Source organism: Pipistrellus kuhlii, unplaced genomic scaffold, assembly GCF_014108245.1.
Source record: "Pipistrellus kuhlii isolate mPipKuh1 unplaced genomic scaffold, mPipKuh1.p scaffold_m20_p_23, whole genome shotgun sequence".
NCBI lineage: Eukaryota > Metazoa > Chordata > Mammalia > Chiroptera > Vespertilionidae > Pipistrellus > Pipistrellus kuhlii.
The window spans coordinates 6549529-6570584 of NW_023425522.1; the positions used below are offsets into that span (position 1 = coordinate 6549529).

The following is a 21056-nucleotide window of genomic DNA, read 5'->3' on the forward strand; positions in this document are numbered from 1 at the left end:
TTTGTGAGAGAAGCCAGGTATCCTGGCTGCCCAGTCACTGTCTTCATCCACCAGCCTGAACCTCCCATCCAAATCATCTTCTCAAATTATCCATAGGAGATTTATTCACATACTCAATAAGAAAAATATTTCTAAAAATATATCCAGCCATTCTTAATATGAATGAGAATTATGCGGGGATGCAAGGTTGCCAAGAAGTTTTTGCCAAACGATTTCTTTTGACTTAGGAACAGGCAGCTGCATTGTTTTCATAGCTATGCATATAAAACAGTTCTTGGAAGGAGGCTGACTCCGCCTGCTTTAAAAAGCTCCAAGGTAAGTGGGCCCAGGACAGGACTTTCAAGAGGGACGCTGGTCACTCTGCCCGTGTCGCTACAGCTGCCAGTTCTGGTACTGCTCCTTCTGCTCCTGCACGTTTCCCAGCCAGGGCTTTCGTTGCCTTCTGTGTACAGTAGCAACTAAAGCCACGAATGGGATTTTGGTTGTTTTTGGTTTTGGTGAACTAAGTCAAGTGCTTTTCCCTTTTCTTTTACAGAACTGTTTTGCTTCCAGGCTACATCTTCTCTTTGGCTAACAAGGTAAGATTTAGACTAAGCAGTGCCTGGAGGAGAAGGCAAGAGGGATGGATCAGTGTCTCTTAGCAACCTTTGGAAAGCGGTGCCTCAGTAAACACTTCACAACTCTCCAGGAAAGGAGAGGGGCAGGAAGGACTAGCCTTTCAGAGCTGTGCACACATCCTCGCTGAGACACTCAGGCATTGGTGGGTGACACATTAGCAAGAGGATAGCTGCCATTAGAATATTATTTTGTTTCTCCATGTTTCTGTTTGGAAAAAAGTCTGCACTTAAATTCCCTTGCTAAACATCTCAAATTTGATAAACATGTATCCTGCTTTTAGAATTCCTTTAGTAAACATGATACCTAACAAATAAGAAAGGAAGTACCTAAGAAAATGCTTCCTTTAAACTTCTCTAAAATATTTTTTAAGTGTTACCTTACTCCAGTGACTTTCAACTTGTGTGCTGCAAAAAGTTTTTTAAATATGAAATACCTGACTAGTCAGGGACACTGACCTCATTTCTCTTAGATTGTCAAAGAAATGACAGTAACCAACACAACAATAGTTGTCTGGTGTGAATAAGTGAAAATTTTACCTATTTTTTTTTTCTTAGATCTGCAAAAAAATAGAATTTTTGGTATGCCTCAGAATTCTAGGACTTAGTTTTACGTGTGCCAGGAGATGACAAAGGCTGGAAATCGCTGCCTTTCCCAGAGCTGAGTGCTGTCTGAAATGAAAGCACCATGACATTGTTGCCTGTACAGTAGAGGCATTAACCTGCCCTTCCACTACAGACTGCAGTTCTAGAAAGAGAGCTGGGGGAGAGCTGGTTAAAGGAGGTTCAAATAATGAGATCGTGTAATGGCTACAGGGGCATCCATTGCCAAATCTTTTATTCTGCCGATACCACTGGCAACCTGCAGATAGCACTGAATGGAGCAGTGTATCCTGCACTTTTCAGGAGGGAATTTGGAAAGCAAAGGGAGCCCTTCAAGGGAGAAGAATGAGGATAACATTTGCTATGGCTTTTAGCCTCAATTAGTTTACCTGGGTTAAATGATTGAGTGGATATTATATACACAGAATTATGCTAGAGAAATTCTACTGAGCACTCAATTAAAATAAATAAACAAGGTTACAATCCCCCAAATCCACTGAAGGTGGGCACTTCTGGATAAACACCCAAAGGAGGAAATCAAGTTCTCCATCATCTGGCAAGATGACACTTTATATCTACATGGTAGCCTGAACTGATTCAATTGCTTCCTCAGTCAGCATTCTAACTTTTTTCTAATTTCTTTATTGATTAAGGTATAATGTGCATTCTAACTCTTAAAAAACTATCTTCACTGTATCTCAGGGTTGTGAATTAAGAAAGGCAAGATGTAGTAGTCCCTATTCTACAGATGGAGACACTGAGCCTCAAAAAGGCCAAGTGCCTTAGCCAAGGTCATGAGCTCCTCGGCAGCTGCTGAACCTACAATCCAGCTCCCTGGTTAGAAAATGCCAGTCTCAAAGAATAAAAGGAGATAATAGCTGTAAGCCCCATGTTCGGCGTTGGGTGCTCAGAGACCCCAGATCCATTTTAGTGCTTGTGATTATGTTTGTTTCAGTAACTGGAGCTCGGTGTGCAGTGGATGTACTTGGTGGAGTTCTCACGGGGCCCTTGGAATATCACCGATGTAGAGATATATTGATCTGCATGACAGGCCATCATCTCTAGTGTGACATTTCCTCTCCTCCTTTAGGGCCCCAGAGTCCTGCAGCCATGACGGCCGCCGACCAGGAGATGGCTGCCTTTGGGGAGGCTGCTCCTTACCTCCGAAAGTCTGAAAAGGAGCGCATTGAGGCCCAGAATAGGCCCTTTGATGCCAAGACATCCTGCTTTGTGGTGGAGCCCAAGGAGTCCTTTGTCAAAGGGACTATCCAGAGCAGAGAGGGAGGGAAAGTGACCGTGAAGACTGAAGCGGGAGCGGTGAGTTGAGTCCCTGGAGCTGACATTTAATTGACTTTTTTGTTTGGCCACTCAGTTGACATAAAGTTATCTTTTCCGTTCACCAGACTCTGACAGTGAAAGATGACCAGGTGTACCCCATGAACCCTCCCAAATACGACAAGATCGAGGACATGGCCATGATGACCCACTTGCATGAGCCCGCTGTGCTGTACAACCTCAAAGAGCGTTATGCAGCCTGGATGATCTACGTGAGTGCCCCCTCCCAAGTGGTCATCACCTGGACCCCAGCCCATTGCTCTCACTGTGGTATACACGAGTCACAGATAGAGACACACTGTGCTTTCACTAGTGTAACTAGTTAAAAGGTTCACTATTGTTATTGGAAGGCACAAGCCAACAGCTGGCACTGTATCCTGTCTTCTCATCCCAAGCTGGGCATGGCCATTGCCCACACACTGAGTTTGCAGCAGATCCTTTAAACAAATCTTGGAGTAACGCTCATATCTCAACCACATGCCTACATTTCAACCCTCCCTTATTCCAGCAGCAAAATCATCCAGAGAGGAAAAAATTAACTTATGTTGTAGCACCTAAACATAATGTCTTTAAAGACCAAATTTCACTTCATAACAGCAAGGTGTCTATGCCTTTTCAACCCTTCTATGTGGAAGGCCTTGATGAAACCTTTCCAACTTTCCAGGCAGAGTTTCATTTTCTGTCATATTGTTTCTGTCCCTGCAATAACACTGACCATGTTTTTTGACCATCTGTGACTTCCTCAAGGAGCATCATCTTATTTATACTTCATTGCTGGTGCCTCACAGACACCTGACATGTACTATACACTCAGTACAGATTTCCAGCTGAAGTGATGTTACACTGTATTTGGTATAGGTTAGTCAGTGCTGATGTTCAGCTGGACACACTATGCAAGTGAACCTGGTGTTTAGTCAGCATCCATTCTTACTGGTGTGTGTGTGTGTGTGTGTGTGTGTGTGTGTGTGTGTGTGTGCCTGCCCTGATCAGTTGTCAAAGATTTGAAAATCATCCTATTGTAATTATGATGCATTTACATCATTTTGTGTTTGGTTTTATTATTTACCTTTTTGAATGTCTCTGATATGTTGTCTTAAGAAGATTTAGCCCATTTCACCTAACAACCATTCCTGTGTTGTTGGGTGCTTAGGTTGTGTCCAAATTTATGTTTTTATGAATTTGAACTACCTTGATTGTTACAAAAGAAATATATCCTTCTTTCCTAAAATACAGTAAAAATATCTCATATTATAGTTAAAAATATTTTTTTGGAGTTTCTGCTATGTGAAAATCACTGATAAATTCCAATGGGAATAAATTTAAATTGTGGTCCCTTCCCTCAAAAAGTTTGCTGTCCTATTGTTGAACCTTCTAACTAGTTTTCATGCTGAAGTCTTAAAGAATGGCATCAGCATTTTACTTAAGTGTTCCTTTTAGTTAAAATTCATTTAATAAGCGAATTGTATAAATAATGGAAAAGGCCTTTGAGTAGTTATTCTTTTTGATTCCCTTGCACAGACCTACTCAGGACTCTTCTGTGTCACCGTCAACCCCTACAAGTGGCTGCCGGTGTATAACCCGGAAGTGGTGGCTGCCTACCGAGGCAAAAAGCGTCAGGAGGCCCCACCCCACATCTTCTCCATCTCTGATAACGCCTATCAGTTCATGCTGACTGGTGAGCTGACTGCTATAATGTGCATCTTTTTAGAGCAGAACTGTAGGATGAAGGAGCTCTAACATCTCAAAATGCTCTTTGAGATGGTCCCCTTCAGTGAGGTTGATGTGTTTGTGAGAGAGATGGTCCAGCAAAGAGAGAGCGTAAAAGATGGCTTGCAATCCCTATGATCCCATAATTGCTAATGATCCCTTAAACTTTTGAAAATCAACAGATGTTGGCCATAGTTAATTAAATTTTGAATAACTCAGACACTTAATGAGCTTGAGCAAAAATATGAACATATCCACATATATCTAATCACACACACACACACACACACACACACACACACACACACACTATATTTCTATTACCAAGAGTTAAAAAACAGAAGAGTAAAATTTGCCTCTCTGGTCTTATCCTCATATCTGCAAATTGGGACTGATGAACAGACTCTTTACATTAAGGATGACATAAATGCTATTGCCCTTCTCCCAGGACCAACACAAACACATTCCAGATTTCCAGATTGTAAGGTGTTTTGGTATAAAACAGTTATACCATGAATCTTCTTTCTAGAATATGGTCTCAGCTAGACCACTTCTTAGTACTATGTACCTTAGGGAACACTTAGAGAATTCCTCTTTAGACAGAGTAAAACATGAACACTAAATTTTACCTTTCCCTAAAAAAATGACCAAAGCCATGATTACTTCCAAAGTTACCATGTTTACTATATTCCTTTTCACAAGCTAAAATATCTTTAACACCTATTTTTTATTACTTCTTCTACCTACAATAAATAAGTCAAAAACTTGTCATCTAAATCCATCTGTAGACCCAAGCCCACTTTTGGTGTTTATTTATGGTAGGGTATTTAAAATGTCTGGTGCTTCCCAGCAGTGCTCTGTTTAAATGGTTACATGTATGATAAATTGGGTGGGAGGTGAGGGGTGCCCTACAGAGCAGAAGAGAAGAGACTGAAAAAGGGAATAGACCTCAAGCCCATCAAGCCCTAGGGATAGCTTAAAAGAGCACTAAGGTCATTCCATTTTACTTTACTTGCCAGTAACAAATGCATGAGAGAAGAGTATTAAATGACTATAATTTCTCTTTTCTAGACCGAGAGAATCAGTCAATCCTGATCACGTAAGTAGATTTATGCTTTCTTTTCTTGGCTGATAGCTGCCAGCTTTGGGACCTCTTTTGACTAAGTTGCTCTTTGACAGTGGAGAATCTGGTGCAGGGAAGACTGTGAACACCAAGCGTGTCATCCAGTACTTTGCAACAATTGCAGTCACTGGGGAGAAGAAAAAGGAGGAAACTACTTCTGGCAAAATGCAGGTAAGTCCAATAATCAAGTCACAGTCAAGACAGCCGAGGTCTTAGGAAGTGGGGAGCCTCAGATGTGAGCACTGCACTTGCCTTTGCAGGGGACACTGGAAGATCAAATCATCAGTGCCAACCCCCTGCTGGAGGCCTTTGGCAATGCCAAGACCGTGAGGAATGACAACTCTTCTCGCTTTGTAAGTGTCTTGGTCACAGAGGGGTTTTCTTGGCCTTTTAATGCCAGAGAAAGCATGTCTGAATTATCATTTCAATCTCATCTCTCTTGTGTGCTTCAAGCTTTTCACATAACATCTTTTTTACTTGCAAGGGTAAATTCATCAGGATCCACTTTAGTACCACAGGGAAGCTGGCTTCTGCTGATATTGAAACATGTGAGTAACAAAACCCCCTAAATAGAATCCAGGAATGATGGCTTGAGGGGAATATCATGCAGTTTCTGACAAGCCTGGAGCCTGTTTAACACTATTCTTTTGCCAAACATGCCCATAGTTAATGCCTTTCTTACCCAGAGTCCACAGTGTACTTTGACCACATCAGTCATGAGCTAGTGATTCTGTAGGAACTGCCAGGAGCTGTTAGGCTTGTCTGAATTATTTCAACCTCAGAATTGATTTCAAAATTTTCTAAGGAAAACAAAATTAACACTATGAGTTGAGTATATGCAATGACTTTCAAGTCTGAGCCTTGACAAATTTCACTTTTAGTATTCCCTCTATTATAAAGTGAGAAGAGACCCTAGGGAGGAGAGGTTATCAAGAAGCTATTATATTCCATGCATCAGGCATCTTCTGTATGAGAAATGAATATGATTTAGGCCAGCATGCTTTAGTTTCTTTCTAGAGTTGGTAAAAGCAACTGCCACTGTAGAGATGTATTATGTGGTACCTCATGGGAACATTCAGCTGAAATATCAAGGGGCCAATCCTACCTAATAAAAGAGTAATATGCAAATTAACTATCTCTCCGCTATACCCACAAGTCATGCCTACCAGCCAAGTCCAAAAACCAATCAGAGCAAGTATGCAAATTAACCCCAACCAAGATGGCTGCAGCCACAGAGAGCAGTTGAGAGGCTAGGGTTGCCCCCAGCAAAGGAGGAAGCCAAGATTTCCACATACCCTGGCCGGCCTACGCCTCCACTCAAGGATACAAAGTTTCAATTATAGAAGGTAAACAAATCCAAACAGAAATTGCTGCAGCCATCGAACAGGAGGCTTGGCTCTGCTGCAGGCTACAAAGTTTTAATTGTAGAAGGTAAATGAATTCCATATACCAGGACCTCTACTTGGGTTGCCAGGGGGTGTGGCCAGCCTGCAAACCACCACAGGCCTTTTGCCAGGCCACCCCATACCCCAAGGGAACCCCCACCCTGATCTGGGATACCCTTCAGGGCAAACCAGTTGGCCCCCACCCATGCACCAGGCCTCTATCCTATCCAATAAGAGTATATGCAGATTGACCATCACTCCAACAGATAAGTTGGCTGCCCCTATGTAGACACAAGAAGGCCACCACAAGATGGCCAGCAGGGGAGGTCAGTTGAAAGGGACCAAGTCTGCAAGGGAGGGCAGTTGTGGGCAATCAGGCCAGTAGGGGAGGGCAGTTAGGGGTGACCAGGATGGCAGAGGAGGGAAGTTGGGGGCAAACAGGCTGGCAGGGGAGTAGTTAGACATCAATCAAGCTGGCATAGGAGTGGCTAAGGGGGGATCAGGCTGGAAGGAAGAAGTGATTAGGGTCAATCAGGAAGGCAGGCAGGTGAGCAGTTGGGAACCAGCAGTCCTGGATTGCGAGAGGGATGTCCGACTGCTTGTTTAAAACTAATCCCGGTGGGATCGGGTCTAAATGGGCAGTTGAACATCTTTCAAGGGGTCCCAGATTGGAGAGGGTGCAGCCTGGGCTTAGGGATGACCCCACCCTGTGCACAAATTTTGTGCACCAGGCCTCTAATAAAATATAACTGATGACCATTAATGCCAAATCACTTCAGGAACTTCACAATTTCCCTCCAATATAATATCTGCTTTTCATTACAGATCTTCTGGAGAAGTCCAGAGTTACTTTCCAGCTAAAGGCAGAAAGAAGTTATCATATTTTTTATCAGATCATGTCTAACAAGAAGCCAGAACTGATTGGTAAGAAAGATCTTAAATTCACAGATCAAAGTTAATTTTTTTTATTAACAACTTGTACAATTTACCTCCTGAATTCTATGTACCCAGAAATGCTCCTGATCACCACGAACCCCTATGACTATGCCTTTGTCAGTCAAGGGGAGATCACAGTCCCCAGCATTGATGACCAAGAAGAGTTGATGGCCACGGATGTAAGTTACACATGCAGTTTTTATAAAACTACATTATGCATGGGAATGACAATAGCAACTTACTATAGGTGTGTGGTTAAGGATATAGTATAAATTCTTCTAAATAACTTAGTTTCACCAAAATCGGTTTGGCTCAGTGGTAGAGTGTTGGTCTGCGGACTGAAAGGTCCCAGGTTCGATTCCGGTCAAGGGCATGTACCTTGGTTGCGGGCACATCCCCTGTGGGGGGTGTGCAGGAGGTGGCTGGTCAGTGTTTCTCTCTCATTGACGTTTCAGGCTCTCTATCTCTATCTCTTCCTCACTGTAAAAAATTAATAAAATATTTTTTAAAAAGACTAAATAAGTTAGTTTCTTCTCCCCTAATCATTATCCTCTCATTTCTCCCGGTAGAGTGCCATTGATATCTTGGGCTTCAGTGCTGATGAAAGAGTTTCCATCTATAAGCTCACAGGTGCAGTAATGCACTATGGGAACATGAAATTCAAGCAAAAGCAGCGTGAGGAGCAAGCTGAGCCAGATGGCACTGAAGGTATAAAGTGTAGCTACATCTGGGTTTAACAGGAGATTCTAGGCAAAAGAGCCCATTCCAAACTCATGTCTCTTTTACAACTGAGCTTCTAATGGGACATACAGAAATGTACTCCTGCACAGACTTTCTATAGCGATTCACACTCCATGAATAGTGGGTCATGTTGGGTACCTGAATTGTGTCTCTACAGTTGCTGACAAGGCAGCCTATCTCCAGGGTCTGAACTCTGCTGACCTGCTCAAAGCCCTTTGCTACCCTAGGGTCAAGGTCGGCAATGAATATGTCACCAAAGGACAGACTGTAGAGCAGGTAGGTTCACAATTCAAATGCACTGTCAGGAATGCAAGAATGTTACAGTCCTCTAATAACCTCAATATATCTTTGTCTTTCAAGGTGATCAATGCAGTTGGTGCTCTGGCCAAAGCCGTCTATGAGAAGATGTTCTTGTGGATGGTCACTCGCATCAACCAGCAGCTGGACACCAAGCAGCCCAGGCAGTACTTCATTGGTGTCTTGGACATTGCTGGCTTTGAGATCTTTGATGTGAGTTGGGAGCTGGTTGGTTATTGGAATTTTATCTTAAGGCAATGGAAATATCAATAGGAAGAAATTTGTGAATATAATAACCTTTTCTTAAGTTGTCAAAAATTATGCTAAGACAAAAGAGTGTGATTGGGCTCATCATTTACTGTAGTGGCAATTTTACTTTTATGAGAAATAATGCCCTTGATGACAACTCTTTAACTTGTTCAATGGCCCAGAGGGTGTCAGACACCAGCATGGTGTAGTGACAGGGGGCACTAAAAATCTGACAGGGCAAAATTAGCTTAACCTATGCAACTCATAATATGTCCTGAATATATGGTGGAAAAATACTTCAGAAAAACTTAGGCAAATATAAGGGTTGAGAAAAGGTTAGCAATTTAGAGGTAAGTATCAAGAAACTCAATGTAGTCCTCCCAGTTTGGCTCAGTGGATTGAGTGTTGGCTTGTGGACGAAGGGTCTAGGGTTTGATTCTAGCCAAGGGCACATGCAGGAGGCAGCCAATCAATGATTCTCTCTCATCATGGATGTATCTCTCTTTCTCCCTCTCCCTCCTTCTCTGAAATCAATAAAAATATATATTAAAAAAAACCAAACTCATCAAAATTAACTTTTAATTCTCATTAATGCAATATCATGGCATAAAGATTCATATGTGAATATGAAATACATCTTTCTGGCTTATAGTTTTGAAAAGCTCATATTTTTCTTTCACATTCTTAAAGTAAAACTTGGGCATTGCAGATAATATGGAAGATCTAGGAAAAGGATTCCACATTAATTCCACTATTTATATCTAGCTAATGTTAATGTTTTGGTATTTAATAAAATACAAGTGTGAGTTAACAGAATGTACATAATACTTGGCATCTTAATTTTTATTTCAATTCAGATTAAAGAAGAATGTGGGTGGCAATCATTGCTCACTGTAATGCTGACCAGGATGATGTACAGACAGCAGAAATCCTCTCTGCCAGCTGCCAATGGCTCACACATTAGCTTTTAAATGAATCAATAGAAAATGTAAAAGTTAATGGGAATAAACATGAATGATTAAGTAGGAACTCAGAAAAATACCTGAGTATACTTATGCAAGTGCAGGAAAGTGTATGAACAATGCTTTAGGATTGTGCATAAATGATAGAAGAGAAAACATTCAACCTCACAGGCCTCCAATGATTTTTAAAAGCTATTTGACATATATTTTTAAATTAAAAAGCCCTATGTGTAAAAAGAGGAAAGTAAACACATTTATTTATTTATTTAGTTCAACAGCTTGGAGCAGCTGTGCATCAACTTCACCAACGAGAAACTGCAACAGTTTTTCAACCACCACATGTTCGTCCTGGAGCAGGAGGAGTACAAGAAGGAAGGCATCGAGTGGGAGTTCATCGACTTTGGGATGGACCTGGCTGCCTGCATCGAGCTCATTGAGAAGGTCTTTTTTACATTTCAGAAACCATATTTTCTGGCAATTAAATTATTCATTGCATCTTATTTTAATTCCATGCCCAGAGAAAAATGCTTACATAGAATTATAACTGTGTGTGGTCTGCTTCTAGCCTATGGGCATCTTCTCCATCCTGGAAGAGGAGTGCATGTTCCCCAAGGCCACAGACACCTCTTTCAAGAACAAGCTGTATGAGCAGCATCTTGGAAAGTCCAACAACTTCCAGAAGCCCAAGGTTGTCAAAGGCAAGGTTGAGGCCCACTTCTCGCTGGTGCATTACGCGGGCACCGTGGACTACAACATTACTGGCTGGCTTGACAAGAACAAGGACCCCCTGAATGAGACCGTGGTCGGGCTGTACCAGAAGTCTTCACTGAAAACATTAGCTTTCCTCTTCTCTGGAGCTCAAACTGCTGAAGCAGGTACTGCTCAAAAAATCTAACACTTTCTCCAGTGTTACAAAATGTGGTGCTAAATTGAGGCTGGTGATCTCAGAGTCCTCGCAGAATTGCTGGGCCAAACCCATTGTGTCTCCACATTTTGAGTAAGGAGGTTGTGTTGTAATTGTTCCCCTGTGGTTGCCTCTGGCCTATTGCAAAGGGTCAGAGAGGAACTGCCTGGATCTCATCCATAGCAAAATCTCGGCTTTCTTGATTCTTTCCTGCTTCTCCCTCCACATCTGTTGGATATTGAGTATCTGGGGGTATTTAACATAATATAATGACAAACTTATGCCTCTCAACTCTAGCTTCTATTGATGATTTTTAAACTATAGTGTCCCTAAGTGTCCTAATATTGAGGATTCCTTCTCCATATAGTGAGACAAATGTCCTCTTCATTTCCCAGTGATGAAATAAAATTACAGAAAAGTGATTGCAAACATGGTTGGCATATACGATTCATTCGAGTCCAACAGAGAGCCTAGTGGTGTCAAGAAATGTTCACTTCAGCAAAAAAATCAGCAAATAGGCAAGAAATAGCCCTGTTAATTCAAAATTGTATCTGAGTGACATCTTTTCTTATTCTTTCTCCAGAGGCAGGTGGTGGTGGCAAGAAAGGTGGTAAGAAGAAGGGGTCTTCTTTCCAGACGGTGTCTGCCCTTTTCAGAGTAAGGGAGAAACTGTTCTTGACACTCCCCAGCTACTTTAGCAATCTGTTAAAATCAAAATCAAAGGGTCTTCTTTTCACAAGTGTTCAGAAAAGGGCTGACTTTACCTAGTGACATGTGTTAATTTAACTTTGGGGAGAAGAGCTTTAAATTGCTCAGAAGTTTTTAGCTCATCTTTCATGTTAAGTCAAGTAATAAACAATATTTTATAGAATGTTTTATAGAACTTGATACTCTTTAATTTATAATTTAGTTGAGTCATAAACATAAGCAATGGCATGTACTCAAGAGACAAAATAATCAGTAAGACTAATGAAAATCTAACAGCTAGCCTATAAGCAATGCAATATGATATCCTTGTTCTTAATCTGGTCAATTCTCAATTATAACTGGTAGAATTATTCCCTTTATAAAATATATTTATAGTCTAAACATTGATATAATGGGAAACAGGGAGCCATATTTATAAGAAAAAAAAGTCCAAATGTGGTGCAGGCATGTATTTTCTTACTTGGAAAACCACTGGGTTTAGGAGAAGAAAGTGTGACCATCTAGTATGGGAAGGCAATGGCCTTGTGAATGCATATGGGTGACCAGGGGGTAAAAAGACAGACAGTATTTGTCTACAATAAAAAGAATCATGTGTCAGATTCTTTATGTGTGCAACTCTTGGCCCCTCACGTGGAAAAGGAAGTACTCAGGCAGAAACTGCATCTCAGGAGAAGCATGTCAAGGTGTTACCTTAAGTGAAAATGCTCCATGTAGGTCATTCAACTCTACCATAGACACTGATTTTATAGACATCATCAAATGCTTAGTCTAAAGGCTGAAATAATGGGATTTTTCCTGACATTACAGGAGAATTTGAACAAGCTGATGACCAACCTCAGGAGTACCCATCCCCATTTTGTGCGGTGTATCATCCCCAATGAAACAAAAACTCCTGGTAAGAAGTTCTAGAATGAAGGCATAATGCATGATGGCCATACATTCTTTTAAACAAACTCTTAATGAATAAATATGTATTTTTTAGGGGCTATGGAGCATGAACTTGTCCTGCACCAGCTGAGGTGTAATGGTGTGCTGGAAGGCATCAGAATCTGCAGAAAGGGATTCCCAAGCAGAATCATTTATGCAGACTTCAAACAGAGGTCAGATTCTCCTAAATGGTGCAACTTAAAGCTTAGCATAAATATATTTAATGCAGGCAAAACAGTTTAGTGAAAATATGCCTTTATTTTTTATAGTAATTTTCCACAAAGAGTAGAAAAGTATAAGCCTCAAAACACCTTTAAAATAAAGACAGACTACATATTTAAGTACTCTGCAAACTTTTTATTGAATTTACCAAGCTTCTGGGTTAACTCATAGGTGTACACATTAACTTCGATAATTATGAATATTATAATTTTTGAGTGCTTAATAAATTTGGATTATCTCATTTAGTGCTTATAAAAACTCAGCAGAGGAAGTACTACCAGGACCTCATTTTATAGACGAATAACCTGAAGCTAAAAGAAATTAAGTTACTTACCCAAAGTTACATGGTTATTAAGTGGTTGAGTTAGGAACTTGCTCACACATATATAGCTATCAGTAAGTCATTTGCTGTCACTTCTTTTGTATCTTCATCTTTTTCTCTCATACACTAATTTCCTAGTGGTTTGCAGAATCATGTCACAATAATAGCTCCTCAGCTCCCTATTCTCCTTCCTAGATAAATCCATCTTGAGAATCAAATAAAAGGCAAAGTGGACAAGAGGCTGAGTAACAGCTGTAGGGAGTTGGTCTCTCCTAAGTCTGGGTCTGGGGGGATGGACAGAGAATTCCAGTATCCAAGACCTACAGCACTCCTATGTTTGATTTTAGATCAGTTCCATATACCTAGAGTACTTTCTACCAGATTCCCCATTAAATCTTGCTTTCTTAGACTCAGGACCTTAAAAAGCAAATGCATCTAGCAAGAATAACATGCTATATTTTATTAGTTATCTATACCTTAATGGGAATAAGATTATAGAACCCTTTCATGAGAACAAGGTTTGATGAGGCAGAAAGTTACAACTATGCAGGAGGGTAAAACTTCCTGTGAACAAAATCTATAATGATAAAAGCGTAATATGCTATTTAGAATGGACAGCCAACGACCTTCCAGACATCCTGGTGGATGACCTTCCGGACAAAGCCAAGGCTGAGAGGGCTGAGCCCCTTGCACGAATTTCATGCATTGGGCCTCAATTAGCATAATAAATTTTAAAACAGAAACTTTGATTGTTTAATGGATCATTTAAGGCTTAGTTATTATTAGTATTATCAGTAAACCAAGTTTTTTTTTTTAAAAAAAACTCTATGTACTTTAACAGATACAAGGTATTAAATGCAAGTGCTATCCCTGAAGGACAATTCATTGACAGCAAGAAGGCTTCTGAGAAGCTCCTTGCATCCATTGACATTGACCACACTCAGTACAGATTTGGTCACACCAAGGTAAGTCTCTAAAGTCTACTTGACGCTATTTCTATTGCTTTGAAGTTGATGTAAAATTTCTGATCTACAACTCTGCTCATCCACAGGTCTTTTTCAAAGCTGGTCTTCTGGGGCTCCTAGAGGAGATGCGAGATGATAAGCTGGCCCAGCTGATTACCCGAACTCAGGCCAGGTGCAGAGGGTTCTTGGCAAGAGTGGAGTACAAGAAGATGGTGGAGAGGAGGTATGTAAATATATTGTTTATTCATGTCTTCCTTCTTCAGAAACACATTTGAGGAGGCTTACAGTTAAGACTCAGATATGATAAGGTAATAAGGAATGAATCTGAGTCCTGCACTGAAGTGAAGATATACATGTACCAGAAGACTTAGGTAGAGATCATGTTGAATGTTTTGGGGAGATGTAGATATATTGTAGAATAGATATAGATGATATAGATATAGATATAGATATAGATATAGATATAGATATAGATATAGATATAGAAAATATACCAGTGAGTAAGCAGAGACAAAGTTTGCCCTAGCACTTGGTTCTAATATGAATTTATTGGGTTGATTACTAAATAAGATACATTGAACTGCATAGCAGACAGTATTTTCAACAGTGGTTTTATACAAGAAGACACATAAACAACTTCTTCCATATGATTATTTCTATTATCAAACTATCATGATTTAAAATATTAAGGGAATTTATCTGTGAAAATTTTCTCTTCAGTAAGCTAAGACAATGTCACCAGATATATAGTTTTCTAATGATCTAATATGATACAGGGTCAGAGTTTCAAGACTAAGATATCTCAAACTGCAGGATGCATATGAATGAGATCCATAGTGAAAAATGTATTTTCTATTTGTCATAGGTACACCCATACATATATGTATGTATATGTAAATATATAAAGAATTTATATAAAACAAATTTTTTTCTATCACCTCTAGTTATGCTAATATGTTTATATTATCTTTAATTAAAAATAATAAGTATCTTGACCTTCTAGATATATATTTGGGCAGTTAATTGCCTAAATATGAGGATAATTTAAAAAAATAATTTAGATGAAAATGAATGTGATATAGGGTAGAATGCAAAATTCACACAATATTAAAATATAAAACCAGAGATTTTCAAAGAAATTCTGTTTTTAATGAGCTTATTTATACCATGTCTCACATCCCTCAGAAGCTAGTTGCCCTTCCCTCCTCCTACTGGTGTTCTCATAGAAAACCCTGAGAGTGCTGAGGCGGAGCCAAACTCCTCAAAGGGTGGTCCTTGGACTGGCATCATCAGCGTCTCTTGCAAACTTGATAAAAATGCAAATGTTTAGGTTTCACTTCAGATCCTCTGAACCTAAATCTCTGGGGATAGAGTCCAGGAAACAATGTTTTGATAAGCCCTCTAGATGATTTTGTGTACAGTCAAGTTTGAGAAGCACTGAATTAGAGAAATAAGTGATTAGCAAGTCCTTGACCAACACCACAAAATCAATGTTTTTCATTGTTGAGAACACAGTTGAGAACACAGTGGGGCAGCACCCCAAACTCTCATTGCCAAGATTTCATCTGATTTTATCATCCATACAATATCCAATTTGCATGAGTCTACACTGATATTTCTGTGTCATTTCAGAGAAGCCCTTTTCTGCATCCAGTACAATGTCCGTGCCTTCATGAACGTCAAGCACTGGCCCTGGATGAAGCTCTTCTTCAAGATCAAGCCCCTCCTCAAGAGTGCGGAGACCGAGAAGGAGATGGCCAACATGAAGGAAGAGTTCGAGAAGACCAAAGAAGAACTTGCCAAATCAGAGGCAAAAAGGAAGGAACTTGAAGAAAAGATGGTGTCACTCTTGCAAGAGAAAAATGACTTGCAGCTCCAAGTTCAGTCTGTAAGTGCTGGTATTATCCTGGGTACTGCTAATCAGGATATAAATGCTACAGATATGCTCCCCACTGATATTAAGTTGGGTAGTCAGTGTGAGAAACACACTGTAGGAAAAAGTGAAAGCATTCTGATTGTACTAATAAAGTCCAAATATTCCTTTATTGCCCGATAACCACCTCCACACCAGCACCAGGACAATGAAGTAGATCTGAGGTAGAATGTTGTCTCTCACTTTGCAGTTTTATCAAACTATAGAATTTATGACTTATTTTCCTTTGAAGACAGTTCTAAGTGATTTTCTTTCTTTTTAAAAAAATATATATTTTATTGATTTTTAACAGAGAGGAAGGGAGAGGGATAGAGAGTTAGAAACATTGATGAGAGAGAATCATCGATCAGCTGCCTCCTGCACACCCCCTACTGGGGGATGTGCCCGCAACCAAAGTACATGCCCTTGATTGGAATTGAACCTGGAACCTTTCAGTCCCCAGGCTGACGCTCTATCCACTGAGCCAAACCAGTCTCAGCTTGAAAGTGATTTTCATATAAAAAGATCCCAAATAGAATATTAAGGGAGGGTAGCATGGAGAGAGTGACTTTTTCTCTAAAAGTTTCTTCAACTTCTAGATGTTCATGGATCATGAATCACAATACATCCAGCTGACAACTGCAGTATTCTGCATCAAATTTTATTGAATTGTTGCTTGTTATTGATCTCCGAAACTCAGACTCTCTTTCTAGTCCACCTCCACAGTCAGTGCCCACCATGTCATACCCAGATTTCTGCAGCAGCACTGAGTTGCTCTGCCTGCCAACTCTCCTTTCCTCCTTCCAGCCTGCTCACTGCTCACTCCCGAATCAACCCTTTTAGAACTAATTCCATCAACGCTAATGCATGATTTTTAAGACTGCCTTTCACTTGGTTTGAATTGAATTGGTATGGCATCATTTACTCATCACAAAATCACATTTTTTTCTTGTTAAAGATTGTTCTCTTCAGTCAAGTTTTGGGGTGTAACAACTCCTTCTTCTAGATTACAAAAGGAAAAAGGTGTTTTTCTTCCCCCACAATCTTCAAATCTTTTCTCTTGTCCTTTAAGAATTTTAGAATCTGTCCTATACTATTATATCCACCACATGGCTCTAAGGAACACATTTTATTCTTTTATGTACTCAAAGGCTGATTGTGAAGGCTCACTGATAAATGTGCACATCAATTCCTCTCTCATTTCCTGTATATCCCCAACCTTTTTAACTGGAAACATAGCAGATTGCCAGGAATTTCTTGATTACTTTATGCCTCAACTTGAATTTAGAGCATGATCAGGATCATCCTATAGAATCACAAAGAGAAATAGTCTAGTAGCAGCTGCATCCTGAATGTCTCCTGAAGGAATGCATTCTCTCTTCCTGCTCCTTCCCCCAATAAATTGATTTCTAAAAACCAAATCCTACTCATCTATCAAGGCCCAACTTAAATTCTATTTATTTGCAGAACCATCTCTGATATAATTTTTCTGAACTCTTATGTCACATAGCTTTCTGAATTAATGGTAGCTTTTAGGGGATAGGCTTTCTAATCTATGGCCCTTCATATCCTATAAGTTGAAAATATTAGGGAAAATGTTGTTTTATTGCTGACATATACTGTAAGACAGGCTTGTGATGATTGTGTTTCTACTGACAGGTACAGATGTTTTTGTCATTATTGCCTAAATAATATAGTATATCAACTACTTATAGCATTTACCATATATCAGTTTTATAAGTAATCTAGAGATGATCTAAAGTCTATGGGAGGATATTTGTAGGTTACATGCAAATACTATGCCATTTTATATAAGTGACTTGAACAATGGTGGATTTTGGCACCCATAAGGTGATCCTGGAACCAATCCCTCAGGGATACCAAGGAACAAGTGTATACTCTACTAAAGGCACAAGACAATAACTGATACATCCGCGCCCCCCCCCCCCTCCCCAACATGGAATATCCTGCATTGCACATAGCACATGGTTCACAAAAGTTTAAATTAAAAGAATAGCAGAAATTTACACTGTTATCATTGGAAAGATTTCATTCTTTATTCTCAATTTTGATTTTGTTCCCAAATCAAGGAAGCTGAAAGCTTGGCTGATGCAGAGGAAAGATGTGATCAGCTGATCAAAACCAAAATCCAGCTTGAAGCCAAAATCAAAGAGGTGACTGAGAGAGCCGAAGATGAGGAAGAGATCAATGCTGAGCTGACGGCCAAAAAGAGGAAACTGGAGGACGAATGTTCAGAACTGAAGAAAGACATTGATGACCTTGAGCTGACACTGGCCAAGGTTGAAAAGGAAAAGCATGCCACAGAGAACAAGGTATGAAATATACACAAGAAAAGTCTATGTTTTTATTATTTTTATGGAATATAAACACAAAACTGAATTCACCAAAATGTAGCATGTAAAGCAAAGTATTTTTACTTCCTAAGGTGAAAAACCTCACAGAAGAAATGGCAGGCCTGGATGAAACCATCGCAAAGTTGACCAAGGAGAAGAAGGCCCTCCAAGAGGCCCATCAGCAGACCCTGGATGACCTGCAGGCAGAAGAGGACAAAGTGAACACCCTGACCAAATCTAAAATCAAGCTAGAGCAGCAAGTGGATGATGTAAGTCTAGGATTATCAAGAAAAAATACATATATTTTTTGAAAAAGGCTAAGCAAACCTTTAACTCGACATTATTTATGTTTAGCTTGAAGGGTCCTTAGAGCAAGAAAAGAAACTTCGCATGGACCTAGAAAGGGCTAAGAGGAAACTTGAAGGTGACCTCAAGTTGACCCAAGAGTCCATAATGGACATTGAAAACGAAAAACAACAACTTGATGAAAAGTTAAAAAAGTAAGTATAAAATAATTACTTATGAACATGCTTCCAATAGTGGATATGGACTCAATTGTTATCTTTTGCTACTTTTCAAAAAGGAAAGAGTTTGAAATGACCAATCTGCAAAGCAAGATTGAAGATGAACAGGCCCTTGGGATGCAGCTGCAGAAGAAGATAAAGGAGTTACAGGTAAGTTAAGTACCTGGTTTTTGTCAGTGGAATTCAACATGATAAAATTACTAACACAAGCTAAGTTTGTGTTTTTCATCACTCCCAGGCCCGCATTGAGGAGCTGGAGGAGGAAATCGAGGCAGAGAGGGCCTCTAGGGCCAAAGCAGAGAAGCAGCGTTCTGACCTCTCCCGGGAACTGGAGGAGATCAGTGAGCGGCTGGAAGAAGCCGGTGGGGCAACTTCAGCCCAGATTGAGATGAACAAGAAGAGGGAGGCTGAGTTCCAGAAAATGCGCAGGGATCTGGAGGAGGCCACCCTGCAGCACGAAGCCACAGCAGCCGCTCTGAGGAAGAAGCACGCAGACAGTGTGGCCGAGCTCGGGGAGCAGATTGACAACCTGCAGAGGGTCAAGCAGAAGCTGGAGAAGGAGAAGAGCGAGATGAAGATGGAGATCGATGACCTCGCTAGTAATGTAGAAATAGTCTCTAAAGCAAAGGTACTACTGAGTCTGAAAAATTGGTTGTTAACAACAATAATCCTTTAGCTCACATCATAAAGGCACAGGGTACTTTACACACATGAGACAGTTCTATGTAGTAATCTAGGAGTTTTGTAGGAAAGACATTAGTGTTTGTATCATTTCTACTGAACATCTGAAGAATGTGAAATCAAAGAAGTAAAGCACATTGACCCCATCACACCAATAATGAATAAAAGCATCCCTTTGAGCATAGACCATCTGTGTTCTCTAGGTCTCCAACTGAAGAACACAGGTCTCAAGTACTCTCAATTATTCAATAAGCAACAGAATGGCAGTGAAATATTGAACACACTTTTAGAAAATATACCAAAAATTCTTTAAAAAAATCTTAAATTTAGACCATAATTATAAAAATTTTTATAATATTGAACATAGCTTCACAATTAGCTTTTGAAAAATCCCAATGTATATTTTCAACATAGGACAGCATAAAATATACTGTCTATATCATATTACATGTAAGAAAATTTTATTTATTTCATATCTGAAAATAAACATAACTACAGCTAAATTATGTTAAAATATCTTCATTTACTCCTTTGTGTTGTCTCACACAGGGAAACCTAGAGAAAATGTGCCGCACTCTAGAGGACCAAGTGAGCGAACTGAAATCGAAGGAAGAAGAGCATCAGCGGCTGATCAATGACCTGACCGCTCAGAGGGGCCGCTTGCAGACTGAATCTGGTAACTCCCTCCTCTTCTATGCTGCCTAAGAGTGGAGGTGATGTGGTTAGAAACAACTGATTTGGTGATGGAAAAACCTAATAAAAGCAACTGAGAGCGGGTGATTCACTGAACAGCTCAGACTCAAACTTTCAAGGTCACTTGGGGACAACATTGGAGATAGAGGCTTCAAAAGACTGCATTAAGTTCTGCTCCAGAGAGGCCTTGACTATTTGGCCACCATGAGAGGAGTGTGGGGTTAAGAAATACCCCAACGTGGGTCCAGAGCTTCTGTTTTAGACCAAGCTTCTTTATATCACCGTGAACCAACTTCCTGAGGAGAGCAATGGATAACCCAGTCTCTAACAAGTCTTATAAAATGGGATGAGGTACAATTAGGCACATTAGCTCCCTTCTCTGAATGTTATCAGCAGGTTTTATACAGTAACATATAACCCTGAAAGAACAAATTATGGAGAAAACAAAAATATTTAAAGTGTATTTATTCATTCCGATTAATATGTTTCACCATAAAAATCAGAAAAAACATTAAGCATGAAGATGTCAATAAATAATTCAATCCTTTGAGCACTCAATTGAAGGGAGTTTAAAAGTTAAAATTTATTTCTAATATATACTTGCAAAATTTTTCTTCACTTAAAAAAGTGCTGTTATTTCCTTTGCCTATCAGGTGAATTTTCACGTCAGCTAGATGAAAAAGAAGCGATGGTGTCTCAGTTATCAAGGGGCAAACAAGCATATACTCAACAAATTGAGGAATTAAAGAGGCAACTTGAAGAGGAGATAAAGGTAACTATTATTATGACTCATTCTCTCCCCCCTCCCATGATCTGACCCTAATTGGAGTCCATTACATCAACATTTAAAAGATTTTGAAATTTAATGATTAAACATTTAAATATCCAGTAA

General features: G+C 39.9%; 1 protein-coding gene across 3 annotated transcripts in view; it reads left to right on the top strand.

Moving 5' to 3' along the window:
- The first annotated feature begins 552 nt into the window (after positions 1-552).
- Positions 553-21056, top strand: part of LOC118726889 (myosin-2) — a 54228-nt gene continuing 33724 nt past the window's right edge. For all 3 annotated transcript variants that reach the window (XM_045586528.1, XM_036452186.2, XM_036452185.2), the window contains exons 1-28: positions 553-578; positions 2308-2534; positions 2621-2764; positions 4071-4227; positions 5331-5358; positions 5439-5553; positions 5643-5735; positions 5867-5930; positions 7593-7691; positions 7779-7882; positions 8273-8411; positions 8602-8720; positions 8805-8954; positions 10223-10393; positions 10518-10827; positions 11440-11513; positions 12372-12459; positions 12547-12664; positions 13877-14000; positions 14087-14223; positions 15633-15888; positions 18003-18245; positions 18359-18535; positions 18621-18766; positions 18850-18940; positions 19029-19418; positions 20021-20147; positions 20818-20936. In XM_045586528.1, the coding sequence (XP_045442484.1) occupies positions 2328-2534; positions 2621-2764; positions 4071-4227; positions 5331-5358; positions 5439-5553; positions 5643-5735; positions 5867-5930; positions 7593-7691; positions 7779-7882; positions 8273-8411; positions 8602-8720; positions 8805-8954; positions 10223-10393; positions 10518-10827; positions 11440-11513; positions 12372-12459; positions 12547-12664; positions 13877-14000; positions 14087-14223; positions 15633-15888; positions 18003-18245; positions 18359-18535; positions 18621-18766; positions 18850-18940; positions 19029-19418; positions 20021-20147; positions 20818-20936 (3990 nt within the window). In that variant the 5' untranslated portion in view covers positions 553-578; positions 2308-2327. The remainder of the gene's footprint in view (positions 579-2307; positions 2535-2620; positions 2765-4070; positions 4228-5330; positions 5359-5438; positions 5554-5642; positions 5736-5866; positions 5931-7592; positions 7692-7778; positions 7883-8272; positions 8412-8601; positions 8721-8804; positions 8955-10222; positions 10394-10517; positions 10828-11439; positions 11514-12371; positions 12460-12546; positions 12665-13876; positions 14001-14086; positions 14224-15632; positions 15889-18002; positions 18246-18358; positions 18536-18620; positions 18767-18849; positions 18941-19028; positions 19419-20020; positions 20148-20817; positions 20937-21056) is intronic.